This window comes from Saimiri boliviensis, chromosome 1 (assembly GCF_048565385.1).
Source record: "Saimiri boliviensis isolate mSaiBol1 chromosome 1, mSaiBol1.pri, whole genome shotgun sequence".
NCBI classification, from domain to species: Eukaryota; Metazoa; Chordata; class Mammalia; order Primates; family Cebidae; genus Saimiri; species Saimiri boliviensis.
Genome location: NC_133449.1, coordinates 301,169,057 through 301,195,444, shown reverse-complemented (window position 1 = coordinate 301,195,444; position 26,388 = coordinate 301,169,057). Strand labels below are relative to the sequence as shown.

General features: G+C 45.9%; 1 protein-coding gene across 1 annotated transcript in view; it reads right to left on the bottom strand.

Annotated features, from left to right (window-relative positions):
• Positions 1–4,551: 4,551 nt before the first annotated feature.
• Positions 4,552–26,388, bottom strand: part of ZDHHC11 (zDHHC palmitoyltransferase 11) — a gene marked incomplete at its 5' end in the record, with an annotated part of 102,389 nt that continues 80,552 nt past the window's right edge. The window contains 5 exons of the mRNA XM_074387627.1: positions 4,552–5,460; positions 11,823–11,891; positions 24,623–24,690; positions 25,235–25,269; positions 25,990–26,077. Coding sequence (XP_074243728.1) covers positions 11,836–11,891; positions 24,623–24,690; positions 25,235–25,269; positions 25,990–26,077 — 247 coding nt within the window. The remainder of the gene's footprint in view (positions 5,461–11,822; positions 11,892–24,622; positions 24,691–25,234; positions 25,270–25,989; positions 26,078–26,388) is intronic.

Genomic DNA, 26,388 nt, shown 5'->3' with positions numbered 1-26,388 from the left:
AATGGCAGCCGAGCTTTGTGGCCCAGTGTTGTCATTGGTCAGCTGCTAATGAGGAGGGAAAGCCACATGGTGGGTGTTCGGTCCTAGGCAGAGCTGGTTGGAGCATGTTCTTAATATGCCAGCCACTGCTACCATGGTTCCACTGCCGACATTAGGGAAGAAGGATGTGGGGACGTGGCAGTAGGACAGTGTGCTGGGCAGCAGATGTGGACAGGAGCCCATGGCTGGCAGAGACACGGAGGACCAGAGAGAGGATGGTGTTGCAGAGCTGAGGGCCACAGAGAAGGGAGGCACTCATGTCTGCAGTGCAGAGGACACACCCAGCTGGCAAGGGCAGGGGCTGAGGCTCTGGGTGTGGCTGTCAGAGGCAGTGGGCAGTGAGCTCTGTAAAGCCGAGACTGCTCCGAGCAGAGGCACAAGGCGCCTGGTCAGCTTCTGTCCCTGCAGTTGATTCCCCACTGCCAGAAGTGGCTTCACTTGTGTGGACGCCCGCACTCAGCCTAGGACTACATGGATTCACAGCCAGATTCTACCAAACATATGAAGAACCAACACCCATCCACGAAATTGAAGAAGGGGTATTTCTCTCTAACTCATTCTATGAGGCCAATGCCACTCTGGTACCAAACCAAAGACAAAAAACAAAAACGAAAACCAAAACCAAACGTCCAGATCCACATCCCTGTGAATATAGATGCAAAAATCCTCAACAAAACACTAGAAAATACAATCCAACAGCACATCAAAAAGAGAACACACCCCGATCAGGTGGGATTTACCCCAGGGATGCAAATCAATAAATGTGATGCATCACATGAACAAAATTAAGGATTAAAACCATGTGATCAGCTGAATTGATGTAGAAAAAGCATTCAATTAAATTTAGCCTCTTTCATGATAAAAATCTTCAACAAACTAGGCATAAAAGAAACATGCCTCAACATAATAAAAGCCTTATAAGACAAATCCACAGCCAACATCATACTTAATGGGGAAAACTTGAAATCATTCCCTCTAAGAACTGGTATAAGACATGGATGCCTACTTTCACCACTCTGATTCAACATAGCCCTGGAAGTCCTGGCCAGAGCAATCAGGCAAGAGAAAAAGAAATAAAGGGAATGCAAATTGGAGAAGAGGGAGCCAAAACTTCTCTTTCTATTGGTGAAATGATCTTCTATATAGAAAGCTGTAAAAACTTGTATTAGTCCACTTCACACTGCTGGTAAAGACGTGCCCAAGACTGGGTAATTTATAAACAAACAAAAAAAATGTTTGTATGATCCCACATGACTGGCGAGGCCTCACAATCATGGCAGAAGGCAAAAGGCATATCTTACATGGTGGCAGATGAGACAATGAGAGTCAAGTGACAGGGGTTTCCCCTAATACTACCATCAGATTTCGAGAGACTTATCCACTACCATGAGAACAGCATGGCGAAAACTGCCCCATGATTCAATTATTGCCTACGGAGTCCCTCCCACAACATGTGGGAATTATGGGAGCTACAATTCAAGATAAGATTTGGGTGGGGACACAGCTAAATTGAATCAAGACCACCAAAAAACTCTTAGCTTTGATAAATGAATTCAGTAACATTTCAGGATACAAAATTAATGTACAGAAATCAATAGCATTCTTATATATCAATAACAATCTGGCCAAATACCAAATCCGGAAGGCAATATCATTTATTATAGCTACAAAAATTACCTAGATATATATTTAAGCAAGGAAGTGAAAGATCTCTATAAGGAGAACTACAACACACTGATGAAAGAAATCATACAACATGAACAAATGGAAAAGCATCCCATGCTCATGGATTGGAAGAATCAATATTGTTAAAAATTATCATACTGTTCAAAGCAATCTGTGGACCCAACACAATCTCTATCTAATTTTTAAAAAATCCTTAAATTCACGTGGAACCCAAAAAGAGCCCAATTAGCCAAAGCAATCCAAAGCTAAAAGAACAAAGCTGAAGGCATCACATTACCTGACTTCAACTTATACTACAAGGCTATAGTAACCAAAACAGCATGATCCTAGTATAAAAACAGACATATAGATGAATGGAACAGAATAGAGGACTCAGAAGTAAAGACACAAAGTCAATAAAAATATACACAGAGGAAATGACACCCTTTTCAATAAATGGTGCTGGGAAAACTGGATTGGCACGTGCAGATGAATGAAACTGGACCAATACCTCTCACCATACACAAAAGTTAACTCAAGATGGATTGAAGGCCTAAACATAAGACCAAAAACTGAAAATCCTAGAAGAAAACTTAGGAAAAACTCTTCTGGACATTGGCCTAGGCAAAGAATTTATGAGGAAGTCCTGAAAAGCAACTGCAACAAAAACAAAAATAGAGAAATGGAACTTAAATTAAAAAGCTTCTGCAACAAACAAACAAACAAACAAACAAACAAAACTATCAACAGGGTAAACAGATAACCTGCACAGTGGGAAAACACTTGCTAACTATGCATCTAACAAAGGGCTAATATCCAGAATCTACAAGTAACTCAAACCATTTAAGCCCATTAAAAAGAGGCAAAGGATATGAACAGCGATTTTTAAAAAGAAGACATAAAAGTGGTCAAAAAACATATAAAAATGCTCAACAACACTAATTATCAGAGAAAGGGAAATTAGAATCACAATATGACACCATCTTCCACCAGTCAGAACAGCTATTATTAAAGTCTAAAAACAAGCGACTTCAGTGAAGACGTGGAGAATGGGGAATGCATGTTGGTGGGAATGTAAATTAATGCAATCTTTATGGAAAACAGTATGAAGAGTTCTCAAAGAACAAAAATTAGAACTACTATTTGATTCAGCAACTCCACTACTGGGTATGTACCAAAGGAAAGGAAATAACTGACATGAAAAACCACCTGCATTTGTATGTTTATCACAATGGAAAAGATAATGGATCCACCTCAGTCTCCATCAGTGGGGGACTGCTTAAGGAAAGTGTAGCATATATACACAAGGTAATACCACCCCTCCATAACAAAGGATGAAATCAAATATTGAGGGAGATGGGTGGAAGGCCATTCTTCATCCGGAGTGAAATAACTCAGAAACAAAAAGTTAAATACCACATGTTCTCACTTTTAAGTGGGATTTAACAATGTATACACATGGACATATGGAGTGGAATAATAGACACGGGACACTCTAAAAGGTGGTGAGGGTGGAAAAATTATTCAGTACAATGTTCAGGTGATGGGTACCCCAAAAGCCCAGATGTCACCACTATGTAATACAGCATGGAAGACATCTGCACTTACACCTCTTACACCTATAAACACTTAAAAAATCTGTTCTTAAATAACTGCATCTCAGGATAAGATTCTATCTTATCTGCATTCCAGAATAAGATTTGCCTAGGTGTGGATTTCTTCTTTTCATTTATGCAGCTTGTCATAAATTACTCATTATGTACCTGTGGATTCATGCATTTTGTCAGTTCTGTGAAGTCTTCAGGAATATTCACAGGAATACAGAAATATCTAACACCAGAGAAGGCAACGATTTTTGACATCTAATCAGAAATATTAGGCATACAAAGAAGTAGGGAAATAGGAGCCATAAGCAGACAACAGTCTATGAAAACTGACCCAGAACTGAAGACACAAGGGCATTAAAACAACATCAACTCTGTTCCACACGTTGTAAAAGCCAATTTGAGGCATAGAAGACATAACAGCCCTCTGGATCTCTGTTCTAGAGGAGAAAGCTGCAATTGTATAAAGTAAGAATTGCACTGCGTGGGAGTAATGTCAGATTGTGAAACCATAGCAATATAAACTATCCAAAATGAAACCAAAAGAAAAGAGGATTTAAAAATAAGCCAAATTATCTGTGATCTGTGAGACAACTTCAAGTGGCTTAATATATGTTTAACTGGAGTCCTTGAAGGAGAGAAGAAAACATGAGGAATGAGGGTAGTACATTAAAAAAGAGGTTTGGAAAAATAATGACAAACTTTTTTCCCCCAAATTTGATGTAAACTATAAATCTACAGATGCAAGAAGTTCAAAGTACCACTGAAGAAAATTATATCATGGCTCATTATAATCAAATTGCTCAATCCCAGTGACAGAAATTTCAAAAGCAGACAGGGAAAACTGTCAAAGTATGTGAAGGGGAACACTGGTGCATACCACAGAAGTCGTTTGAATCACCGGGGCAGGCTCCTCATAAACAGCTTAGTCCCACCCCCTGGGTGATGAGTGCGTTATTGCTCTGGAAGTTCAGTTGAGATCTGGTCATCTAAAAATGTATGGCACACCCCCCAACCCTGCCACTCTCTCCTGCTCCTGCTCTCACCACATGATGTGTTGGCTCCCGCCCCACCTTCTTCCATGCTGGAAGCTTCCTGAGACCACACCAGAAGCCAAGCAGATGCCAGCACCATGCTTCCTGTACAGCCTGCAGAACTGTGAACCAGTTAAACCTATTTCTTAAAAAATAAATTACCCAGCTTCAGGTATTTCTTTACAGACACACAAAGGAGCCCAATGCACTTAATAACTTACAGATATATTTAGAAAGCTATAATTATCTTTTAAAATATAGCTACTAAGCAGGCAAAAATGCAGAATTCACTAAAACATGGAAAACGCCTGCAGTTCTTCTTCTCTTGACTCTTTTGTCTACTAAGACACGAAGTCAGGGCCAGCCTGAAGAACTCTTAATCCAGGTCCGGGGTTTCCCAGTACTGTGCTCCTACAGAGTGGCTCGCTCTCCTGGCACTACTCCTGTGTGTGCAAGGACAAGAAGGGGGACCCACTGAGGCATTTTGGGGCTTTGAGCAGATGCTCTTGCACACAGAAACAGGGTGGGCTCCTCCCCTTCAGACCTGGGTATTCCCTGGCCAGCGGTAGGGTGCCAGCTCTTGGCTGGACATCACCATGATTCATAGTGATGGCCTTTATTGGGGTAAGGTGCTGGCTCCCAGTTGGACATTATTATCAGCATTTGGGATGGCCTCCGCTGGGGTTAGGGCAGCAGCTTCTGGCTGGACAGCCTCCCCCAAGGGGCAGATGAGCTCCACGCTGTGGGTAAGGATGAGAGGCTCAGTCATCAGGTATTTTTTAAGCAGCAAGAGGGCCTGTGGCTGGCTGGCCTGCATAGTTAAACAGGTGGCTGCCTCCTCTGCAGTTCCTGGCAGACTATCATCCTGGAAATGCAACACCTCCTGCAAGGCCTGTTCTTTGGTTGTGCTGAAGATAATGACAGAGACAGATGCTGGGATCAGGGGTCCTGGTTCCTTCGAAGGACATCCAGGGGTCTCTGAGATGATGGGCTTTGCTGGCTGGACTGCAGTATGTATAAAAGCAGGAGGCTTTACAAGGTAGACTCCCCAGGCAGAACCTTGATGGAGGGGTAGGGTTCCAGGGAAGGGCACCTGGACCACAGGGGCACCTCGTCTCCTGCAGAACAAAACAAAATCACTCTTTGAGCAGCCACCAGGGACGGAGCTCAGCTCTGCTTGTGATGGAAATCCACCAGTGGCTTTTACTCCACTCTCTTTCTTGGAGAAGCAGGGTTGGTTTCTGGGAGGATCACCTTGGCTCAGACACAGGGCCCATCCCAGCTGGGTCTAGTGAGTCCTCCTGAGCAAGGCTCCAGCACTCCCCATCCTTCCAGAAAGCTTAGAGATTAGTGCACCACTGACATAGGCAATTTTCTATTATTCTTCTTGGGAGATAGATCCTGCATGCAGAAGAGTGGATAGAACACTTATGTACCCCTTTTTAAATAACAAAAGAGTGGAAGCCCATGTAATAACTCCTTGGTAGCCATCTCATCCCTCCCCTCCTCCTCCAGGGAGTCATATCACTTCCTCCATCCTCACCTCTGTGGCTGCAAGATGCACATGTGGAAAACATGCCCTCACTTTTTACAAATGTCCACTTGGGCATGACATCAACCTCTAAACAATTGATAATGTTTCATTCTGCCCATTTTTTAACTTTATAAGATAAAATTAGACTACTCTTTCTTGCTTATTTTGCTCCATGTGATGTTGTGTTAGTGACATGTCAAGCTACAGTCCACTCATTTTAACATGATGTAGTATTTCATTGTATGACTGTATTGCAGTTTCTTGTCTGGACCTCTGTGATGGGCATTTTAATTGTGGGGCTATCACGAACCATCTTTATGTCTCTTGGTGTGCTTGGGCAAGAACCTAAGATGGACAACTAAGTTGGAGCTGAGGAGCCCAGGTGGACTCACCTTAGCTAGATGAGGTCATGCCAACATGTTTCCGACGTGGCTGTATCCAGTCAAAACCCCTAGCAGCAAGAAAGTATTGCCGGTGCTCCCACTCTTGCCAGGATGTGGTGTTGTTAAGATCTGCATTATTGCTCATGTGATGGGTATATAATGCTATCACATTTGGCTTTAACTTGCAGCTCCCTGATTACTAACACAGGTAAGCACTTTTCTTATGTTTACCAGTCTTTTGGGTTTCCTCTTCTGTGAAGTGCCCATTCAATCATTTTTCTGTTTTATTCTTACTGAGTCATAATTCTTTGTACATAATTCTAGATAATAGTTCTTCATCAGTTATGGGTTGCATATATTTTTCCAATATTTGGTGTAACTCAACTTTTTAATAATATAGTTTGATAGCCAGGCATTCTTATTTTTAGTACAGTCTAATTTATGTATATTTTCTTTTATAGCTAGTACCTTTTAAATAACAAATCCTTATATACCATGAGAACATAAAGCTATTATCCAATAGCTTTTGGATATTCTATACATTTTTATAGTTTTTCCTTACATTTATTTCTTTAGTCCAAGTGGAACTGATTTTTGGAAATAGTACAAGATAGGGGTTTGATTTCACTCATGTTTCTCTCACATGAGTACAATTTAATTTTAGTCTTAAGTAAACTGCTCCAGCAGCAATTAGTTAAAAATCTTTCCATCCCAACTCATCAATCACATCCTATCAAAAATTAAATATCCATATGATCATGGGTTTTCTCTTGGCATCTCTAATCTATCGCAATGATCTCTATTTCTACACACATATCACACAGTTTTAATAAAGATTCATAGGAGGTGTTGCTATCTGGTGAGGCAAGTCTTCCTACGTGGCCTTTTTTCTTTAAGAATATCTTGGTTATTCTTGACCTTTTGAAATTCAGTATACATTTCAGAATCAGCTTTTCAAGTGATACGCATAAATATACAAACACACATGTACACAAACACAAAATCTGTCAGGATTTTTACTGAGATTATATTGACTCTATTTGGGAAAGTGTTATCTTTACTATATCTCTTACAGTCCATGAACATTGTAAATCTCTTCATTTATTTAGATCTTTCTAAAATGTCTCTAAGTTCTATAATATTTTTCCACAAAAGTCTTGCACATCCTTCACTAGGTTTATGTCTAAGAAACTCATTTTTAAAATGCTAATGTAAATGGCATATTCTTCATTTTCTAACATTTCTTACTGATATGCAGAAATGTCCATTTTATCCTTATTCTTAAAAGATACATTATCTAGGTATAGTATTACAGATTTACACCCCCACCTCCATCATATTAAAGGTATGATTCAACTTTGTTCTGGCTTCCATTCGTATGAAGCTTAATTAATATTTTTGAAAGATAATCTTTTTTTCAGGAGATACTTTAAACAATATTTTGTCTAAGGCATTTATCAATTGAATTATGTCATATCTAGAATTTTATTTACTCTTCTTGGGTTCACATAAACAAACTTTTAGAATATGATACTGGATGATAGCTTTATGATCTCATAGTATATAAGGGTTTGTTAAGTTATTTAAAAGGCACTAGTTATAAAGAAGATATGCATAAATGAGACTGTCCTAAAGTTAAGAATGCTATCAAACAATACTATTAAAAAGTTAAGTCACACCAAATATTGGAAAAATATTTGCACCTCATGCCTGACCAAGAACTGATTTATGAATCTGTGAGTTGGTTTCTTCCAACAATGTTGGCAAACTCTCAGCTAAATCTCTTTAAATCCTACCCCTTCCCAATTTTATCTCTTTTCCATTTCTGGGACTCTAATTAAACATAACATAGCCTCCAAACTGTATTCTCATTAATTTTTTTCACATTTCACATTTCTGTCACTTTGTATCTATTTCAGTAATTTGTTCAGCTCTAGATTCCGGTCCTCTAATTCACTTTTCAATTGTGTCTAATTTGTTGTTAAATCCGTTCACCAACTTTCTTTAAAAAATCAGTGATATTTCTCATTTCTACAGCTATAAGTTTTATTTGGTATTTTTCCAAATCTGCTTGGTAATTTAAAAAATAGTTTTCTGTTCTCTTCAGATATTTTTGACTTCGTGTTTTATTTCTTGATGTTTTGGTCTGTCAAATTCAACAGCTGAGGTATTTGTGTGTCTGTTTCTACTATGGTTTCTGTTGTTTCTCACTCACAGTGTTGTGTTTTCACGTGTGGTTAGTTATTTTTCATTTAGAATTGCTCATTTGCTTTGTAGTTTTATTTTTGAGAAATCTTTGAGGCTTAGGAGGAAGATTTGTTACTCAGAAGGAATTATGCTGGGCAAATGGGAATGATCAGTTCAGAATCATTCTATCTTAAATTCTCAGCTTGGGGATTTCTGGACACCCACCTCACACAAAGTTAGGGACAACTTGTTGTTCCAAATACTCAGCATGGATTTTTCTTTTTTTCTTTCGGCTCTAGGGCTTGAGATGGCTGATCATGCCTGATTCCTTTGCAAGTGGCTGAGCTGCTTCTAGTTTGCAACTACACTGAGGGTACAACCATCTGGGGGGGGGTCCCAACTTTAAGAGATTACTGATGGGCATGCCAGTTTGGCTGAGCTCTCAGCTGGATCTTCTCTTTGTACCTCTTGTAAAGCTGAAAATGAAGTTCACCAGCTTTTTCACAAATGCCCTCAGGGCAAAGGCCAGCTGCACTCCCCTCTGGATTCTTCTTTGGGTTCTTCTGTGCCTTCAGCCCTGGCCTGAGAATTCCTTAAGTCCTGTCAGAATTTCAGGTGCTGTTCTGTAGACATTCTACATGAGCTCAGGTTGTAGCTTCTTAAGTAATTCTTAATGCCTTTAAGACTTTACTTACACTGGCACTCACGTGGGCATGGACAGGCAGGTGCAAGAGCGCAGACGCACACACACACATACACACACCCTAAGTCGCTCAGTTTTCAGAGCACTGTCTGATCCTAGTAAGTGACTTGCCACATGACCAGAACCTCCAGCTTCATTTCACTACCTTCTTTCTTTTTCCCTCCCTTCTCCCGTTATACCATTGGTCTGTATTCTACGATCTTTAACATCTAACTTAAATCCTTTCTGGGATTATGTAAAAATCAAACAACTCTCTTAGCCACCATCTCCTTGTCTAGGGATAGGAGCGACTGACTCCCACACCACAGGCATTTTGAGAAGAATAAGATATACCGAAGAAGTGTTTCATGTGCTCTGCAGTCATTCACAACTGTAAGACGTTATCACAGCAAATACTTCTTGTTTAAAAGCTTAGTGGTGAATATTTTTTTAAATGAAGCTAAATAATTTCAAAAGCACCCAGGGAAGACCAGATGCTTTTGTAATGATTTAGCCTCATTCAAAAAACTATGCAGATGATAAAAAAACATGCATACAATAAAGAATGTGACCTGAAATTTTCTGTAACTTCAGCAGACAGTATGTGGTTGGCTGAGGTTGGGCTTCTATAAAACACATTGCACCGTCAATCACTAATCAAGCTCTGCCATGGGACCTCAGTCTTTGCTATGGTTCAGACATCTGACCCTTCTAAACCTTATGTTGGAATGGCATCTCCAATGCTGGAGATGGGGCCTCCTAGGGGGTGTTTGTGTCATGCAGGTGGACCCCCATGAGTAAATCAACACCGTTCATGCGCTGATAGTTCTTGCTCTCACCAACCCATGAGACCGTGTTGTTGAAGAGTCTGGAGCCTCACTCCTCTCTCTGCACATGTCAGCTCCCGTCACCTGCTGCTATGAAGCCTGAGACCCTCACCGGATGCAAGGCACAATCTTGAACTTTTCAGCCATCAGAATCATAAGCCAAACATACCTTTTTTCTTTATAAATTACCTAGGCTTAAGTCTTCTTTTACACTAAGAACTCCTTTGTACTAAGACCCTCCTCATGACCATCGCTGTGAGCCACTGTTGCTCACAGCAGGGAGTCCGCAGCTCCATGTGACGCTCACATGCAAGGATGTCCACAGCAGCTGTCCATTGTTTGCAGATGATTTGCAAGTTGATGCTTTAGTCAAGTGTCTGGCTCCACTTCCCGGGCTCTGCTTCTCCTCAGCCATTTCACTGTTGCATACAGAGGGAATGGTGGGAGGAGCACGTCAACTCAGGTGCCATTCTGGAGACGTTCTACATGAGCTCAGGTTGTACCTTCTAAGTTTGTCCTCCATATCACTGGGACAATTTTTTACGGCACCATTTACTTCTTTCCTTGAAAGACTTCAGTTTTGCAATTTCATGGTCGGTTTCTTGCAAGCTTTCCGTATCTCACTGATCTCCCCTTTAATCTCAGCGGATCTGTCTTCTCATCTCGGCTTGTCTCCATTTACAATTCTGGCTCCCTGCCTTGTTAACATCCTGGGCTATTCATCTCAAACACTTTCTTCTAGAGGACAATTGCCACAGGTCTGCTGTCTCTCTGGGCCTGGATGGTGATGTCTATTCCCAGTTCTGCAGAATTTGCACAGGATATGCACAGAACCATCAGTCCTGCCCTCTTATCCTCTAGGGTGCTGGTCAGGGTGGTGCTGCTGGGAGACCGTGACCTGCCTCAGGGCTCGATGGCACCCAGTGGCTGTGGAAAGCTGCCTAGAGCACAGGACTCTGAGGATACCAGGGCTCTGGATTTTCTGCCTGACCACAGGGCTTCCTTGTACGGGTCATGCCTTTCAGGGTGCATGCACCCTGTACCCTTTCCCTGTCCAGCTGGTTTTTGGGAGGTGCCTCTCTGAAGCCTATGAGAAGACAGGTACTGAATGGTAGAGTTCAGGGTGCAAAGGAACTTGCTTTGCTTGGGAACGCCAAGGTAACAGCTTAGAGAACGGGCTGAGGTCTTCTTTTCAGGTCCAGTCATGTCTCACGCGTCTCAGTGGAGAAGAGGCAGTAGTGGAGGGATGAAGAGCACGTCCCTCTGTCGTCAAATACTCAGACTTCCTGTTTCGACAGCAGAGCATGGCTGGATGGTTTGCCAACTCATGTGTGTGTCTGTGTGTGTGACAGCAAATTCCTTCAGCCTTCTAGGGAGTAAATGTTCCCCCTGATTCTAGAAGTAAATGATCACTTGTTTCACAGTTAAATTTCACTGCATTCTATGGATCATCCTAAATGTTTGAGCAGAAAGCTAGGATAAGTAGGGTCAGAGGCTTCTAACCAAAAGCCATCTTAAAATGGCAGGTGTTCATTATTAAAAGGTTTTAGATCAGTACAATTGGGTAAAAATAATTCTTAGTTTAGACTTAAAAGCAAGTATGAAAATGAGCGGTCTGCATCTATACATCGTTTACTGCCTAGGAAATAAAGATGAATTTATAGTTTCATAGCTCGTCTGCAACGCACTACTTCTAGAGACGGACACATGGCCCACATTCTGGGGCCTTCTGGGTCACTGCTGACATGAACACGACAAGCATGCTGGCCCTCGAGTTTGCATTGGTGATTGTTTTGAAGATACTTCACTCTGTAGAGAATCAAACTTGGGTAGATTTTAACATGACCCGTACTGCAATATATCTTACCTGAATCTCAGCCTTAATTTTCAGCACAGCCTGTATTCACAGGCTGGTTTGGTTCTTGTTGCAGTGTCTCTGCAATATTTGGAAAGAGAAACAACAGAGGATGCATGATGTAATATTTGTCGTACTGCCAAAGTGGACCAAATGTGTAAACAAGAGCCCATTTTGGAGATTAGCTTGTGACCTGGGCAATCACTTCACCTCTCTGAGTTTTGTGAAGACAGTAACGTGACTGCACTGCTGAAAGAATGTTGCTGTTTTCTGCTGCACGTGTACCGATATAGAGACAAACTCTGCTCTCCCTGATAAATAAGAGGGTCTTGTGGTAGCCAAGGAGGCTAGTTTGGATTTCCAGCATGAGAAGTGGGGAAATGTGGGCACACAAAGGGTCAACCCACATCTGCGACCTTCTTCTCACACTTTTGCTTGACTGTGGTGAGTTCTGGCTACCAGGGAGCCTTAAGTGTTTTTATACCCACATCTTGAGTACAGGTATTTTACTCTTTGCCCTGATGCTACCCTAGCCCAACCAACCAATGACTTTATTGTTTATGCGTGCTGGCCAGCTGACAGGAGAGGTGACTGCGTTGCTGCCCGGACTTTCCAAAGGGTTGGGGATTGGGCTCATCTTAACTAGCAGTGCTGAATGCAGCAGGAATTAGAGACAAGAAATGTGCAAAATTTTTCTTTGAAAGTTTTTGAAAGACCCACAAGCGAAAAAACCAACAGAAGGCTTCTAAATCAAAACAACATATCTCTCACATGCTATAGTCTCCCTTCTCTGATCCAATCCTTAAAAATTATAATCAGGATATAAACAGATCCATAATTGGGTAAAGATAGGACATCGAAGGAAAACCTTTGTTGCATCAGAAACAATGACTCTTAGAAGGAAAGAATGCGAATGGGAGCCGACGCAGGCCAGGCCAACGTCAGCAGCGTGCTGCAGAACCTGAAAGAGGCCCCAGGAGTTGCCACTGAGGGGCAGTGGATGCTCAGCTGGGCAGGGCTCCTGATGGGTCGATTAGCTGGGGCACTTGCAGGCTGAGCAACCAGGCAGTGCCTGCTGCTGCAAAACTTCCCAAACCACAGGCAACAATGGGAGTGTCTGCCTTCATATGACTGCCGTGGGAGCGATGGTCTTGGTAGACACAGAGAAGTGCAAGGAAAAAATGCACAGAAGGAAGTGAGAGGACTCAGAAAGCAAAGGAGAGCTGAGGTGTCACCGAACTAACCCCAAAATTACTGAGAACAAGGAGAAGGTGAACAGTTAATTTGAAATGAAAATAAAAACATGACAAAGTATGACAGGCAAAATGGTGGCGGACTGTGAAACAGAGGTTGGTGTGGAAAGAATGTACATGACAGCTGTGCTGTGAAAGTGTTCTTAAGTATGTATATAAAAATGCAGAGGGAGTTTACCTAAGGACAAAATGGTATGGTAGAAAGCTACAGGGGCTGCTCCTTCCACTGGAGAACCATTCAGCTCTAAAGAGCAACTGCAATAAATTATTTGGAAACTCTGGAACCTGGTCAGACATGTATGGGAGAATGCTTGAGGAAGGGAGGAGCTGCTGGTCTTCCATAAGTGGCGTACATGAGCCAGCTACCACCTCCATTTCTTAGTCCTGCTGTGCTGTGAGGGCAGCAACCCACATTCCTGGAGCAACGGGCTGACGTCAGAGTGAGCAGCAGGAACCTTGTCCTCAAAAAATGTGAGGTGCTACGTTCTGGCTAGTCAGCTGGTGCCCTGAGGATGAACGCAGAGCCTCGCCTTGGTTTTGATCCACTTGGTGGCAGTGGCTTCCTCCAGCAGCATCTACTGGAAGATTTTAAAAGACAGACCTTCCCCCTTGTTTGTAGCTAGATATTTGAGGATCTTTGTTAGTTCACTAAGTGGTCGTGATAAACGAAGAGCAACTTCAGTGACAAGAAATTCACATTTTGCAAAAGTAGTTTGAAAAGGTCACAAACTGATGGTTCCAGCCTGTAACCAGAGAAAATCCACAGTCCTGGGGGGAGAAGCCCTTGATTTTGAGAGTTACCACATTATGATACTCAGAATATCCAGTTTTTAACAAAAAATTATAGAACATATAAAGAAATGGAATAATATGACCCATTCAAATGAGAAAAGATTTGGCATAAACTATGTCTGCAAAAGCTCAGACATTTGAATGACTCATAAAAGACATTAAATCAACTGTTTTAAATATGCTCAGTGAACTACAGGAAGTCACTGACAACTAAATAAAAGAGGAAAATGACATGAGAATGTTAGATTATCCATGGATATAGAAATTATGTATTTCTGTATCATATGCAACATAGAAGTCTGCAAAGGAGAAGAGAAAAGGAAAGAGGCAGAAAAAATAGAAAAAATACAGTGGTCCCCCATTACCAGCAGTTTTGCTTTCTGTATTTTCAGTTACCTCTGGGCAACCAAGGTCCAATAATATTAAATGGAAAATTCCAGAAATAAGCGATTGACAAGTTTTAAATTGTGTGTGGTTCTGAGTAGCATAACGAAATATCATTCTGTCCTGCTCGTGCACCCAGGACATGAATCATCCCTTTGTCCAGGATATCCATGCTGTATACACTATCTGCCCATTAATGCACAGGAAAAAAACATAGTGTATACAGGGTGTGGTAGTATCTGCAGTTTCAGATACTTACTGGGAGTCTTGGAACATGTCCCCCATAGATAATGAGGGAACAGGAGACTACTGAAATTAAAGAAATAATGACTGAAAACTTTTTAAATCTGATTAAATAAATCAATCTACACATCCAAGGAACTCAATGAATTCCAAGCAGGATAAACTCCAAAAGATGTATACCAAAACACATTACAGTCAGATTGTCAAGACATAGACAACAAGAGAATTTCAAAGACAGGCGGAGAAAAGCGACTCATCACAATCAAGGGATCCTTAATAAAATTAACAGCTGGTTTCTCTTAGAAACTATGAAGGCTCAAAGGCAGTGGCATATTTAAAGCCCTGGAAGGAGGAAAATACCTGTCAACCAAGAATTCTATATGTGACAAAATTATTCTTCAAGAATGAAGCAAAAACTAAGACATTCTCAGACAGATAGAAGTTGAGGGAATTCATTACTGGTAGACCTGCCCTAAAAGAAGTGCTAAAAAAATCATTTGGTCTCACATGAAGAGACACGAGACAGTAACTCAAAACCATACACTCTTTTTGGTGGAACGATTGCTTGAGCCCAGGGGTAGGAGGTTGCAGTGATCTATGGTTGTGCACTCCAGCCTGGGCAACAGAGTGAGTCCTGTTTCAAAAAAATCAAAGTTAGGGCCGGGCGCGGTGGCTCACACCTGTAATCACAGCACTTTGGGAGGCCGAGGTGGGTGGATCACGAGGTCAAGAGATCAAGACCATCCTGGCCAACATAGTGAAACCCCTTTTCTACTAAAAATACAGAAACATTAGCTGGGCGTGGTGGCGCGTGCCTGTAGTTCCAGCTACTCAGGAGGCTGAGGCAGGAGAATTGCTTGAACCTGGGAGGTGGAGGTTGCAGTGAACCGAGGTCGTGCTACTGCACTGCAGCCTGGTGCCTGGCGATGGAGTGAGACTCTGTCTCAAAAAAAAAAAAAAAAAATATATATATATATATATATATATATATATATATATATATGTTGATATTCAAATATTCAAACTAGGGTGTTATAAGTTTAAGACAGTAATTATTATCCCCGACATAACCACTAGGGAGCTATGTAGAAAATGAACAAAAAAGGAAAGAACAAAGGGACCAAAATGGAACTTGACATTCAACGGAAGATTTTTCAACTGGGCAGGAATTGAGAAACAAAAAGCATAGAAGATATACAGAAGGCAAAAAGCTACACAGCAGAAGTGAATCCTTTCTTATCAGTGATTACTTTAAACATATATGGATCAAACTTTTTATTAAGAGTCAGAGATTGGCAGAGTGGATTTTTAAAAAGCTGAAGTGCCTGTGGATGAAGACGCTGAGTTAAAGGAGGTTGTCTTCCCGACCAACTGGGAGAAGCTCCAGGACACCGAGATGTGGTGGGTCCCAGGGGCAAGGGTGAGGAGTGAGAATGGGAGTGGGATGTGAGGTTAAGCACAAGGGTGGTAGCTAAGTGTCCATATGTGGAACACGTTGCTGACCCCACAGAGCAAGCGGCCAGCCTCTGCCACCCCACAGAAGACAAGGAGGGTCTGACATCAGGACATCAGAGGTGTGGCAGGTGGGAGAGTGGAAGAAGCTCTGGACAGGAAAGAGTGGGGCTAGTGACCATAATACTGAATAACCAGAACCTTTCTTAGGAGAGAGAAGGGAGTACTTACTGTTTAAAACTTGTGAAGCTATGGGAAGTAAGATGATAAGAAATTAGTGCAGGGATACACAAACTGACCAATGGAATTGACAGCCCAGAAACACACTCACATTTGTGCATAAATGGAGCTCTGGTACAGGACAGAGGTAGCTTTTCATGCCAGTAAGGAGAGGAGCTGTTCAATGAATGGTGATGGAAACAACAGGAATCCACAGAGAAAAGAATGAAGTTAGATCTCTACCTCACACCATACACTCAAATCAACCAAGGATACAGACTTGGCCCACAAAATCAAAAACTTAAAACTCTTAGTAGAAATGAAAGATGGCTATCTTTTGGATATTTTGGTGGAAAGATTCATTAACCAAGACCAAAGAGCATTCTTATACAATATGTATAAACGTGACTATATTGTAATGCATGCTCTATTTATAGAATGGTGTTAAATTAAACGTGAGTTAAGCTGCACATAGACTCTATCTGTAATCCACCCAACTGACAAAAGTTTTGTATGAAGAATATATAGAAATTCATATAAATCAATAAGAAAAGCACAGAGTTCAGTGGATAAATGGGCTAGGACCACGAGCAAGTGCTTCATGGCAAAGAAAACTCGTATGGCTCACATGTGTTCAGCTTCACTCCCAATGAGGGAAATACTGAAGTAGGCCAGAATAAGCTACCAGTTCCTACTACCCGATAGTCAATTCCAAGTGTTAGAGAGGACATGAAGCGATAGGACTTCTTATACCTTGCTGTGAGAGTGCCACATGTGCAACACCTTTAGAAAACAGTGGCCTTACCTCTGAGCTGGACATTCATATACCCAGCAATTGCACCCCTAGGAATAGCCCCAGGAGAAATGCTTGTGCCTGTACAACAGGAGATCTGTCAAGACTGGGCAGCACAGCTGTGTAGCGGAAAATGGGAAACCATCTCAATGCTCAACCACGGCAGAGCGGGTAATTAAGTGTGGCGTGGTGTGGAACAGCCACAGAAGCAAACGCGAGCAGACTACAGCAACACGTGGCAGGGACGGACCTTGGCAATTCAGCATTAAGCAGAAAAGATGATTCCAAAGATTCCAGATATTACATATACACAATGATCTTTCTGTGAAAAAAGAAAAACTAACCAATGTATTGGGTGTATGGACTTTTTAGGAATACACATCTGTGTCTACATAGATATTGAAGGAGCAAAATTTAAAAGAAAGCTCAAGAATGAAGAACATGAGCAGGAGCAAGGACGTGGACTGGAGGCCCGTAAGCAGACAAAGGCCGCCTCCGACTGCTTTTGTTCTCGGTACTTCTTTCTTCATCATAAATAAACAACATATGGAGTCAATGGAGAAAGCAGGTCACTCACAGATCAAAGGTGAATCTGTGCTCCCAACCCAGGATTTGGGATTAGTGTGATTCTGGGCACCTGAGGCCCGAAACACGGGGAAAGAGGCAACCACCATTCACTGGGCATCCCTGAGCCAGACCCAGGCGGTGGCATTCACAGCTCCAGGAGCGCACATATAACCTTCCTGGGAAGAGATGTTAACATCCCCCATTTCCTTATGCGGAATAGGGGCTCAGGTCTGAAAGCTTACTTGAGTTTCTAGAACCAGCAGCATCTCCACACTAGCCCAGAACCCAGGTCTGTCTGGCACCCAAGTCCAAATGCAAGTTATGGTGCCAGTTAGTTTCGGATCACTCTGCTAAGAGCTGCGGGCTTTGGATTCCTGTGAGGAGTGAGAGAGGTGGGCCTGGGAGGCCTCTGGGGATATCAGAGCAGCAGATCAGACACAGGCCCTGGACTGAGCCTGCAGCTGAGAGACGCTCACAGGCTTGGTCTGGGGTGCAGGCCAGTCCCCATCAGACTCTCAGTGACTGTGGCCACTGGGGTCAAGGGCCAGGGTGTGACCTTCCATGGCCAGAATGGGGCTCTCCCAAGTGGAGCAAAAGACAAAGCCTAGATCTTTGGGTGAGTCTTCCTGAATCTCTGGTGCCACAGAAGGAAAACTGGACACTGCTGCCCAATGGGGACAGGAGGGGGTCAAGCTGTGCAGCCCCCACTCTTGCTGCACAGCCTTTTGGGAGGGAGCACCCAGGATACCTGCCAGGACCTGCACCCTTAGCCTTATGCCTTCGCTGGGTGTGCGTGTGCTCAGCTCTCGGTGCAGAGACAGCCCGGTGGTAGCTGCAGCTCCTCTCCTGTCCGAGCTCCTCTGCCCGAGCTGCCCTCCGGGTGTGGGTCCAGACCTGCCCACACATCTCTGCTGTGTCCTCAGTGCTCCCAGCCGAGCCTCACCTGCAGGCTCCCTGACTCAGTTTCCCTTGGATGTCTGCATGTGTCCCCAACACACTCACATGCTCCATCTTTTACCATCAGTTACACACACACACACACACACACACACACACACACCTGTCTCCTACATACACAGTTTTCCCAAGATTTTCTTAAAATTTCAAACATAAACGACTGGAAAGGGCTTTATAGAGAAAAAAACAAACCCTAAACCCAGCACCTGCACGCTGCCAGGGCTACTTTGTCACCCACCCCATCACAGGACTGTCCTCTGCCCCGTCACAGGACTGTCCCCCGCCCCGTCACAGGTCTGTCCCCCGCCCCGTCACAGGACTGTCCCCCGCCCCGTCACAGGACTGTCCCCCGCCCCGTCACAGGTCTGTCCCCCGCCCCGTCACAGGACTGTCCCCCGCCCCGTCACAGGACTGTCCCCCGCCCCGTCACAGGACTGTCCCCCGTCCCGTCACAGGACTGTCCCCCGCCCCGTCACAGGTCTGTCCCCCGCCCCGTCACAGGACTGTCCCCCGCCCCGTCACAGGTCTGTCCCCCGCCCTGTCAGGTCTGTCCCCCGCCCCGTCACAGGACTCACCCCCGCCCCGTCACAGGACTGTCCCCCGCCCTGTCAGGTCTGTCCCCCGCCCCGTCACAGGACTCACCCCCGCCCCGTCACAGGTCTGTCCCCCGCCCTGTCAGGTCTGTCCCCCGCCCCGTCACAGGTCTGTCCCCCTGCCCCGTCACAGGACTGTCCCCCGCCCCGTCACAGGACTGTCCCCCGCCCCGTCACAGGTCTGTCCCCCACCCCGTCACAGGACTGTCCCCCGCCCCGTCACAGGACTGTCCCCCGTCCCGTCACAGGACTGTCCCCCGCCCCGTCACAGGTCTGTCCCCCGCCCCGTCACAGGACTGTCCCCCGCCCCGTCACAGGACTGTCCCCCGCCCCGTCACAGGTCTGTCCCCCGCCCTGTCACAGGACTGTCCCCCGCCCCGTCACAGGTCTGTCCCCCGCCCTGTCAGGTCTGTCCCCCGCCCCGTCACAGGACTCACCCCCGCCCCGTCACAGGTCTGTCCCCCGCCCCATCACAGGACTGTCCCCCGCCCCGTCACAGGTCTGTCCCCCGCCCCGTCACAGGACACGCCCCCGCCCCGTCACAGGTCTGTCCCCCGCCCCGTCACAGGTCTGTCCCCCCCGTCACAGGACTGTCCCCGCCCCGTCACAGGTTTGTCCCCCGCCCCGTCACAGGACTGTCCCCCGCCCCGTCACAGGACTGTCCACCGCCCCGTCACAGGTCCCCCGCCCTGTCACAGGACTGTCCCCCGTCCCATCACAGGACTGTCCCCTGCCCCGTCACAGGTCTGTCCCCCGCCCTGTCACAGGACTGTCCCCCGTCCCGTCACAGGACTGTCCCCCGCCCCGTCACAGGTCTGTCCCCCTGCCCCGTCACAGGTCTGTCCCCCGCCCTGTCACAGGTCTGTCCCCCTGCCCCGTCACAGGTCTGTCCCCCGCCCTGTCACAGGTCTGTCCCCCGCCCCGTCACAGGACTGTCCCCCATCCCATCACAGGACTGTCCCCGGCCCCGTCACAGGACTGTCTCCCCACTGCTCTGCGGTCTGCTGCATTGCAGACATCTGCACACCTCACCGAGACACAGACAGCACTTCTGCCACAGCAGCACCTGATTTTGTGTTCTGTCTGCTCTCTCTCTCTCACACACAGACACACACACACACAGACGCACAGACACACACACGGACACACAGACACAGACACAGACACACAGACACATACACACAGACACACACAGACAGACACACACACAGACACACACACAGACACACACACACGGACACACACACAGACACACACACACGGACACACACACACAGACACACACACAGACACACAGACACACACACACAGACACACACACACGGACACACACACAGACACACACACACACAGACACACACACACACAGACGCACACACACACAGACACACACACACGGACACACACACACACACGGACACACACAGACACACACACACAGACAGACACACAGACACACACACACAGACACACAGACACACACACGGACACACACACACAGACACACACACACGGACACACACACGGACACACACACGGACACACACACACGGACACACACACGGACACACACACACGGACACACACACACACAGACGCACACACACACGGACACACAGACACACACACAGACACACACACACGGACACACACGCTTCACAGTTGGAAATATTCTCAGTCCCTGACGTTCCCTTGTACTCCACACCCCTTTGTTGCTGGGGGCGCAGAAGCACCCTTCGGGACCCTTCACGTACACGCAGTGCCTGTGCCCCCCAGATTCACATGCTCCAGTCCTAACCCCAGGGTGGCACGCCCTAAATAAAGTGGAGCCTTTGGTGTCAGCCGAGTGGGGTCCCCATGGCAGGATGTGTGACTGCCTCTACGAGAACAGGCACGCGAGTCTGATCTCACGCTCCACGCCCTGCCCTGTGAGGACAACCAGCGGAGGCCACCTGGGAACCAGGATGTGGCCCTCGCCAGACACCGGGGCTGCCGGCGCCGTGACCTTGGACCTCCCAGGCTCGGGAATGGGGAGAGATAAGTATCTGCGGCCAAGTCCCAGGGTTGAGGTTTCTTTGTGTGTGTGTGTGTCTGTAAAGCCCTTTCCAGTCTTGTTTATGTTTGAAATTTTAATAAAATGTTGGGACAATGGTGCTCGTAGGGGACAGGTGGGGATTAAAGATGGTGCATGTGTGTGCAGGCGTGTGTGCGTGTGTGTGCGTGTGCGTGTGTGTAACTGATGGTCAAAGATGGAGCCTAGGCATGTGGCATTTCTACTGAAGCAGGCTGAACAGACAAACACCTATGCACACTCACATTTAGTCAAACGAGCAACTGGGAACACCGCTGTCACCCCCACTGTGCAGGAAGACGTGCTCCGTGGAGGGAAGAGGCCCGCGGCTCGGGGTGTACCCCAGGCCACCAGGTCCTCTCCAGACGCCAACAGCGGCGGGGCTCAGGCTTAAGCCCTGGGAGGGAGACAGGAGCTGCTCCTGATCCTCTCTGCTGGAAGCACAGGAGGAAGGACACGGGCCAGCAACGCAGGGTCTCGCTGTGGGGAGGAGCTCACAACAGGCCACTGAGGGCCGCAAAGTGCTGGACAAGCACCAGGACCGTGGTTCCCGCGTGTCAGCAGGAGCCCGGGGACGCTGCTCCTGGGAGGCTGTGTGAGTGCTCGGAAGTGTAGACACCACAGACACCCCCTGGCATGCCACACACATGGAGAGCACTCCAGATGCTTGCTGGCGGGTCGACGAGACGGGAATAAACGTGGAGAAACAGATCTGAGTCCAGTGCTTACGGGAAGCATTAGAAAAGGGGGCTTTGGATTAGATGGGGAAGGGTGTATTATTTCATAGGTGAGGCGGTGACCATTAGTCAAGCCTTTGAGATAAAGTAACGTTGGCTCTCTCCGTGTATGCAAAAGTAAGTTCAAGATGGCTTGAATCACTTAAGCCGGGCGTGGTGGCTCAAGCCTGTAATCCCAGCACTTTGGGAGGCTGAGGCGGGTGGATCACGAGGTCGAGAGATCGAGACCATCCGGTCAACATGGTGAAACCCCGTCTCTACTAAAAATACAAAAAACTAGCTGGGCATGTTGGCGCGTGCCTGTAATCCCAGCTACTCAGGAGGCTGAGGCAGGAGAATTGCCTGAACCCAGGAGGCGGAGGTTGCGGTGAGCCGAGATCGCGCCATTGCACTCCAGCCTGGGTAACAAGAGCGAAACTCCGTCTCAAAAAAAAAAAAAAAAAAAAAAAAAAAAAAGATGGCTTGAAAATCAAAATATAAGGAAAACCGAAAGAGAAAAATTATGAAAACATCAACAAAGAGTTTTGATGATTTTTGTGTAACCCTGGTGTGAGAAGGCTTTTTAAAGCAAGACAGGGACATTTGACAACTTGGACTTCAGAAAAATTTATGACCTTCGCATTGCAAAAGACATGATAAACACACATTTTTAAAAGACAGACTGAAAGAAGTGTTTGAAACACACAGATCAGGGAATTATTATCCCTAATGTGCAAAGACCGCTTAATATTGATAATCAAACAACACCATTTAAAAGTGCACAAAATTTGAAAAGCTGATTCACACAAGAAGAACTGTGAAATGGTAAAAAACGACATTATGCGTGTGCCTGTAATCCCAGCTACTCAGGAGGCTGAGGCAGGAGAATCGCCTGAACCCAGGAGGCGGAGGTTGCGGTGAGCCGAGATCGCGCCATTGCACTCCAGCCTGCGTAACAAGAGCGAAACTCCGTCTCAAAAAAAAAAACGACATTATGTCCAGTCTCATTAGTAATAAGGAAAATGTGCATTGAAACAATTAAATGTGTTATTTAGATAAAACTAAAAGTACCCTGTTACTATCTGGTGCTGAAAAGAGTGAGGAAACTGAAGGAGATTTTCACTCTTCAAACCTTTTGGTAATCAAAAAGAAACTATGAAGACTTAAAACACAAATGCCCTTTGACTTTCAAGTGTTGTACAGAAACAGAACAACATTGTTTGTACCTGACAATGTGGGCACAAAGGCGCTCAAACCCAAACTCGGTCATAAACTTAACATCCCTTAGTGAGCAATGGCTGACTGAGCCGTGGTATATGCTCGTCATGGAAGAGGATGAAGCTCCTGACGAGAAGAAAGCACATCTGTGTGAAGTGTCATGAGCGTCATCCCTGCCATACTGTGGAAGAAATCAAAAAGGAAGCTGCAGAATAATTCATATGGTATTCGTTAACCTCTCAGTGTGAGTGAATATAATTGTGTATGCATAGGTTTTGCAATTTTGCAAACGTGTATTCACCCTCTATGATTAAAATGGCGTTTTGAGGTGGTATTCAGAAAGGGGGCGGCAGAATATTTTTTACTTATGTACTATTGTATTCAAACTGATACAGTGAGCACGTGATAAGGCTGTAAGTTCTAAGCATAAGTTAGGTATCAACTTCTCCCCCAGCTAAACGTGGTTCCATGGCCAGACACAGCGGCTCATGTCTGTAGTCTCAGCACTTTAGGAGGCTGAGGTGGGCAAATTGCTTGAGCCTAGGAGTTCGAGACCAGCCTGGGCAACATGGTGAAAGCCCAGCATGGTGGCCTGAGCCTCTGGTCCCAGCTACTTGGGAGGCTGAGGTGGGAGAATGGTTAGAACCCAAGTGGCAAAGGTTGTAGTGGGCGGAGATCACGCCACTGCACTGCAGCCTGGATGACAGCGTAAGATTCTGTCTCAAAAAATAAACAAAAATAAATGTTGCTCCCCGACCCAGGGCAGCTGGGTTGGAAGGATGAAGCCAGCTGGGTGCACTGATCTGTGAGGGGGAGACCTGGGAGCCATGTGGTGCCCTCAGCAGTCTGGGGTCACAGGTGCCTCTAGAGGAACCCCAGGCAGCTCTGAGCCACAGGGTGTGGGGGCTCCTTCTCTCCAGCACGAGGAGCCTCCCTCCCACACCCTCTTCAAATAATGTCGGCTCTGTCTCTGGGCTTATGTCCACTGGGACCTCCCCAGTTTGGCTGTCCGGCCACCCTCCGCAGCATGACCTACTGGGATGGTGGCAGAGACCCCAGAGGTCCTGAGCCAGGACAGCTGCAGCTGCTGGGTGCCCAGAGTGGAGGTCAGGGCCATTCTATGCAGGCTGGGGCACATGCTTCCCCTGTGGGACCACAGGGGACTCCATGAAGTCATGGGGCCACTATGGCAGGCTGGGTGGGGACCAGGACGTGATGTGAGGGCAGGAGGGAGGCTGTGCCAGTGTGAGTGTGCGTGTGAGACCATGCGTGTGACTGTGCGAGACAGTGTGCGTACACGTGTGTGGGCGTGCCTGTGTCTGCATCCCAGGGGTGGTTCGAGTCAAGGACTCTTACTTTCCCATTCCATTTTACTTGAGATTGTATTAAATGGTTCTAGATGAAATTTATTGCAGAGGGTAGGAATGCAACATCCAAACCCTGAAACCCTGGGAAGCGTTGTACAAAGTTGCTTTGTAAAATATAGAGTTAATATGTGTTCATGTTATGGAAAGAAAAACGAAAGAGTGAACCAAGAGTAACTAACTGACTCACCATCATGCACGAGTAGGTCTCCTGTGACTCCATGTTCTGTGAGAGGCGCATCCTGTACTTGAGGTTCTCTGGAAAGAATACGTACTTGTTACGGCTGCACACAACTTTATTGTATCATGGGAACAGGGTGCCCTTTAAAATGTGTGCTTAAAACTGGACCAGGCAGCTTTTGTAGTTTGGAGGGTAAAAAAAGTCATAGGCAGTTGGGTTGGATTTGTGCGGTGCTGGGGCAGACCTGTCATCAGTGGACGTATTCAAAGGTGAAATGATAAGACCTGACTCTCAACGAAACACTATTAGAAACATTAAAAAACATTCAGACTCACAACATTACATGTGTTTAAAGAAAGTCTTGGAAAATAACTATGCTTGGCCTTATTTTTGTTCATGAATTCAGATGTTAGTTATAAAGAATTCTATAATGTTTTCAAGTAAAATCAGTGCAACAAGCTACATGAACACCTACAAATGTTAAATGAAACGTTTTTATTTTCCATTATGTTATCAGTTTATTTGAACATGTTAAATAGACGATATATTTCCTCAAGTAATTTAAGACAAGTGTACAACTATGTTACAGACAGAACATTCCCACGAAGCTCACAAACTTACCCCCATGGAGATGGACTCCAGGCACCATCTGCTTCCTGTGGGGAAGTGAAGCAAAATTCACGGGACGAAAAATGACATTGCTGACATTAAACTTACTCTTAAAATTCAAACTCATTGCTAGTCAGTTCTGAGTAATGGTACTTCAAGGATGGCTGGATCTCAGGATGGGATTTAAGTGGTGGCACAGCACCCTTCCTCCCCAGGCTTGTATTACGGGCTGAACCCTGTCCTCCAAATTCAGAGGTTGACATCCCAACACCCAGTATCGTAGAATGTGTTGTATGTGGAGGCAGGGTCTTGAACGAGGCAACTGACGCATCTCTATTCCCATCTGACTCCTACACACAGTCCTTCCTCAGCATTTTATTTTTAAAATATGGCACATTGATTCTGCCATGGTTAACAATTTCTCTCCATCCTTTATCACAGCACTGTCCCCCGCTGCGTGTCCTGGGCCCTTCAGAGCCTGCCCTGGGCATCTGCGTCACCGCAGCCTGACTGTGGGGCTCCAGTGCTGGGGGCTCCGGGCCTTGGAACCTGTTTGTCTCTCTCACCCTCCGCTGGGAAGCGTTCCTGCCTCTCACTGGATCTCTCTTCTGTGCTCCACCCACCATCATTCCCACATGGGTAGCACCCTTGGACAGAGTGCCTCCATTCTGAATGCTGCCCTAACCTCAGCTTGGGGGAGACCTCAGACCACACATTTGGCACACGGCCCAGTCCTCGGGGCCCAGTGCCTGGTGACCACAACTTACCTGTGCCGACGAGCCCCCGTCCAGGGATACAGGAGCGGAGAGGTGACAGGTGCACTTGGGCATCAGCAGCGACTTGTTGGCCTCGTTTCTAGTGGGACGGGCAGGAGGAGAAAAACCCATCTCAGCTTTGTGGGGGACTCAGAATGGTGCTGGGGGCTGCAGTGTGTCCTGTAAACACCACTGCTATGGGACCACGTGTCTCAGAACCTGGAGACCAGCAGCTCCCGGGAGGTTGTGTGAGTGCTCCTGGGTCACTGCACAGTGGGAAACGGAAGGAGCTTCTCGTGTAAAGGGCCCTCCCACTGGGACACTGTAAAGCAAGGCCTCCTCCCCCCATGTGGGCCTGCCCTAGACCAGTGCCTTAGCCATGGTGGTCTTTGTTTTTTTTTTCTGGAGTCT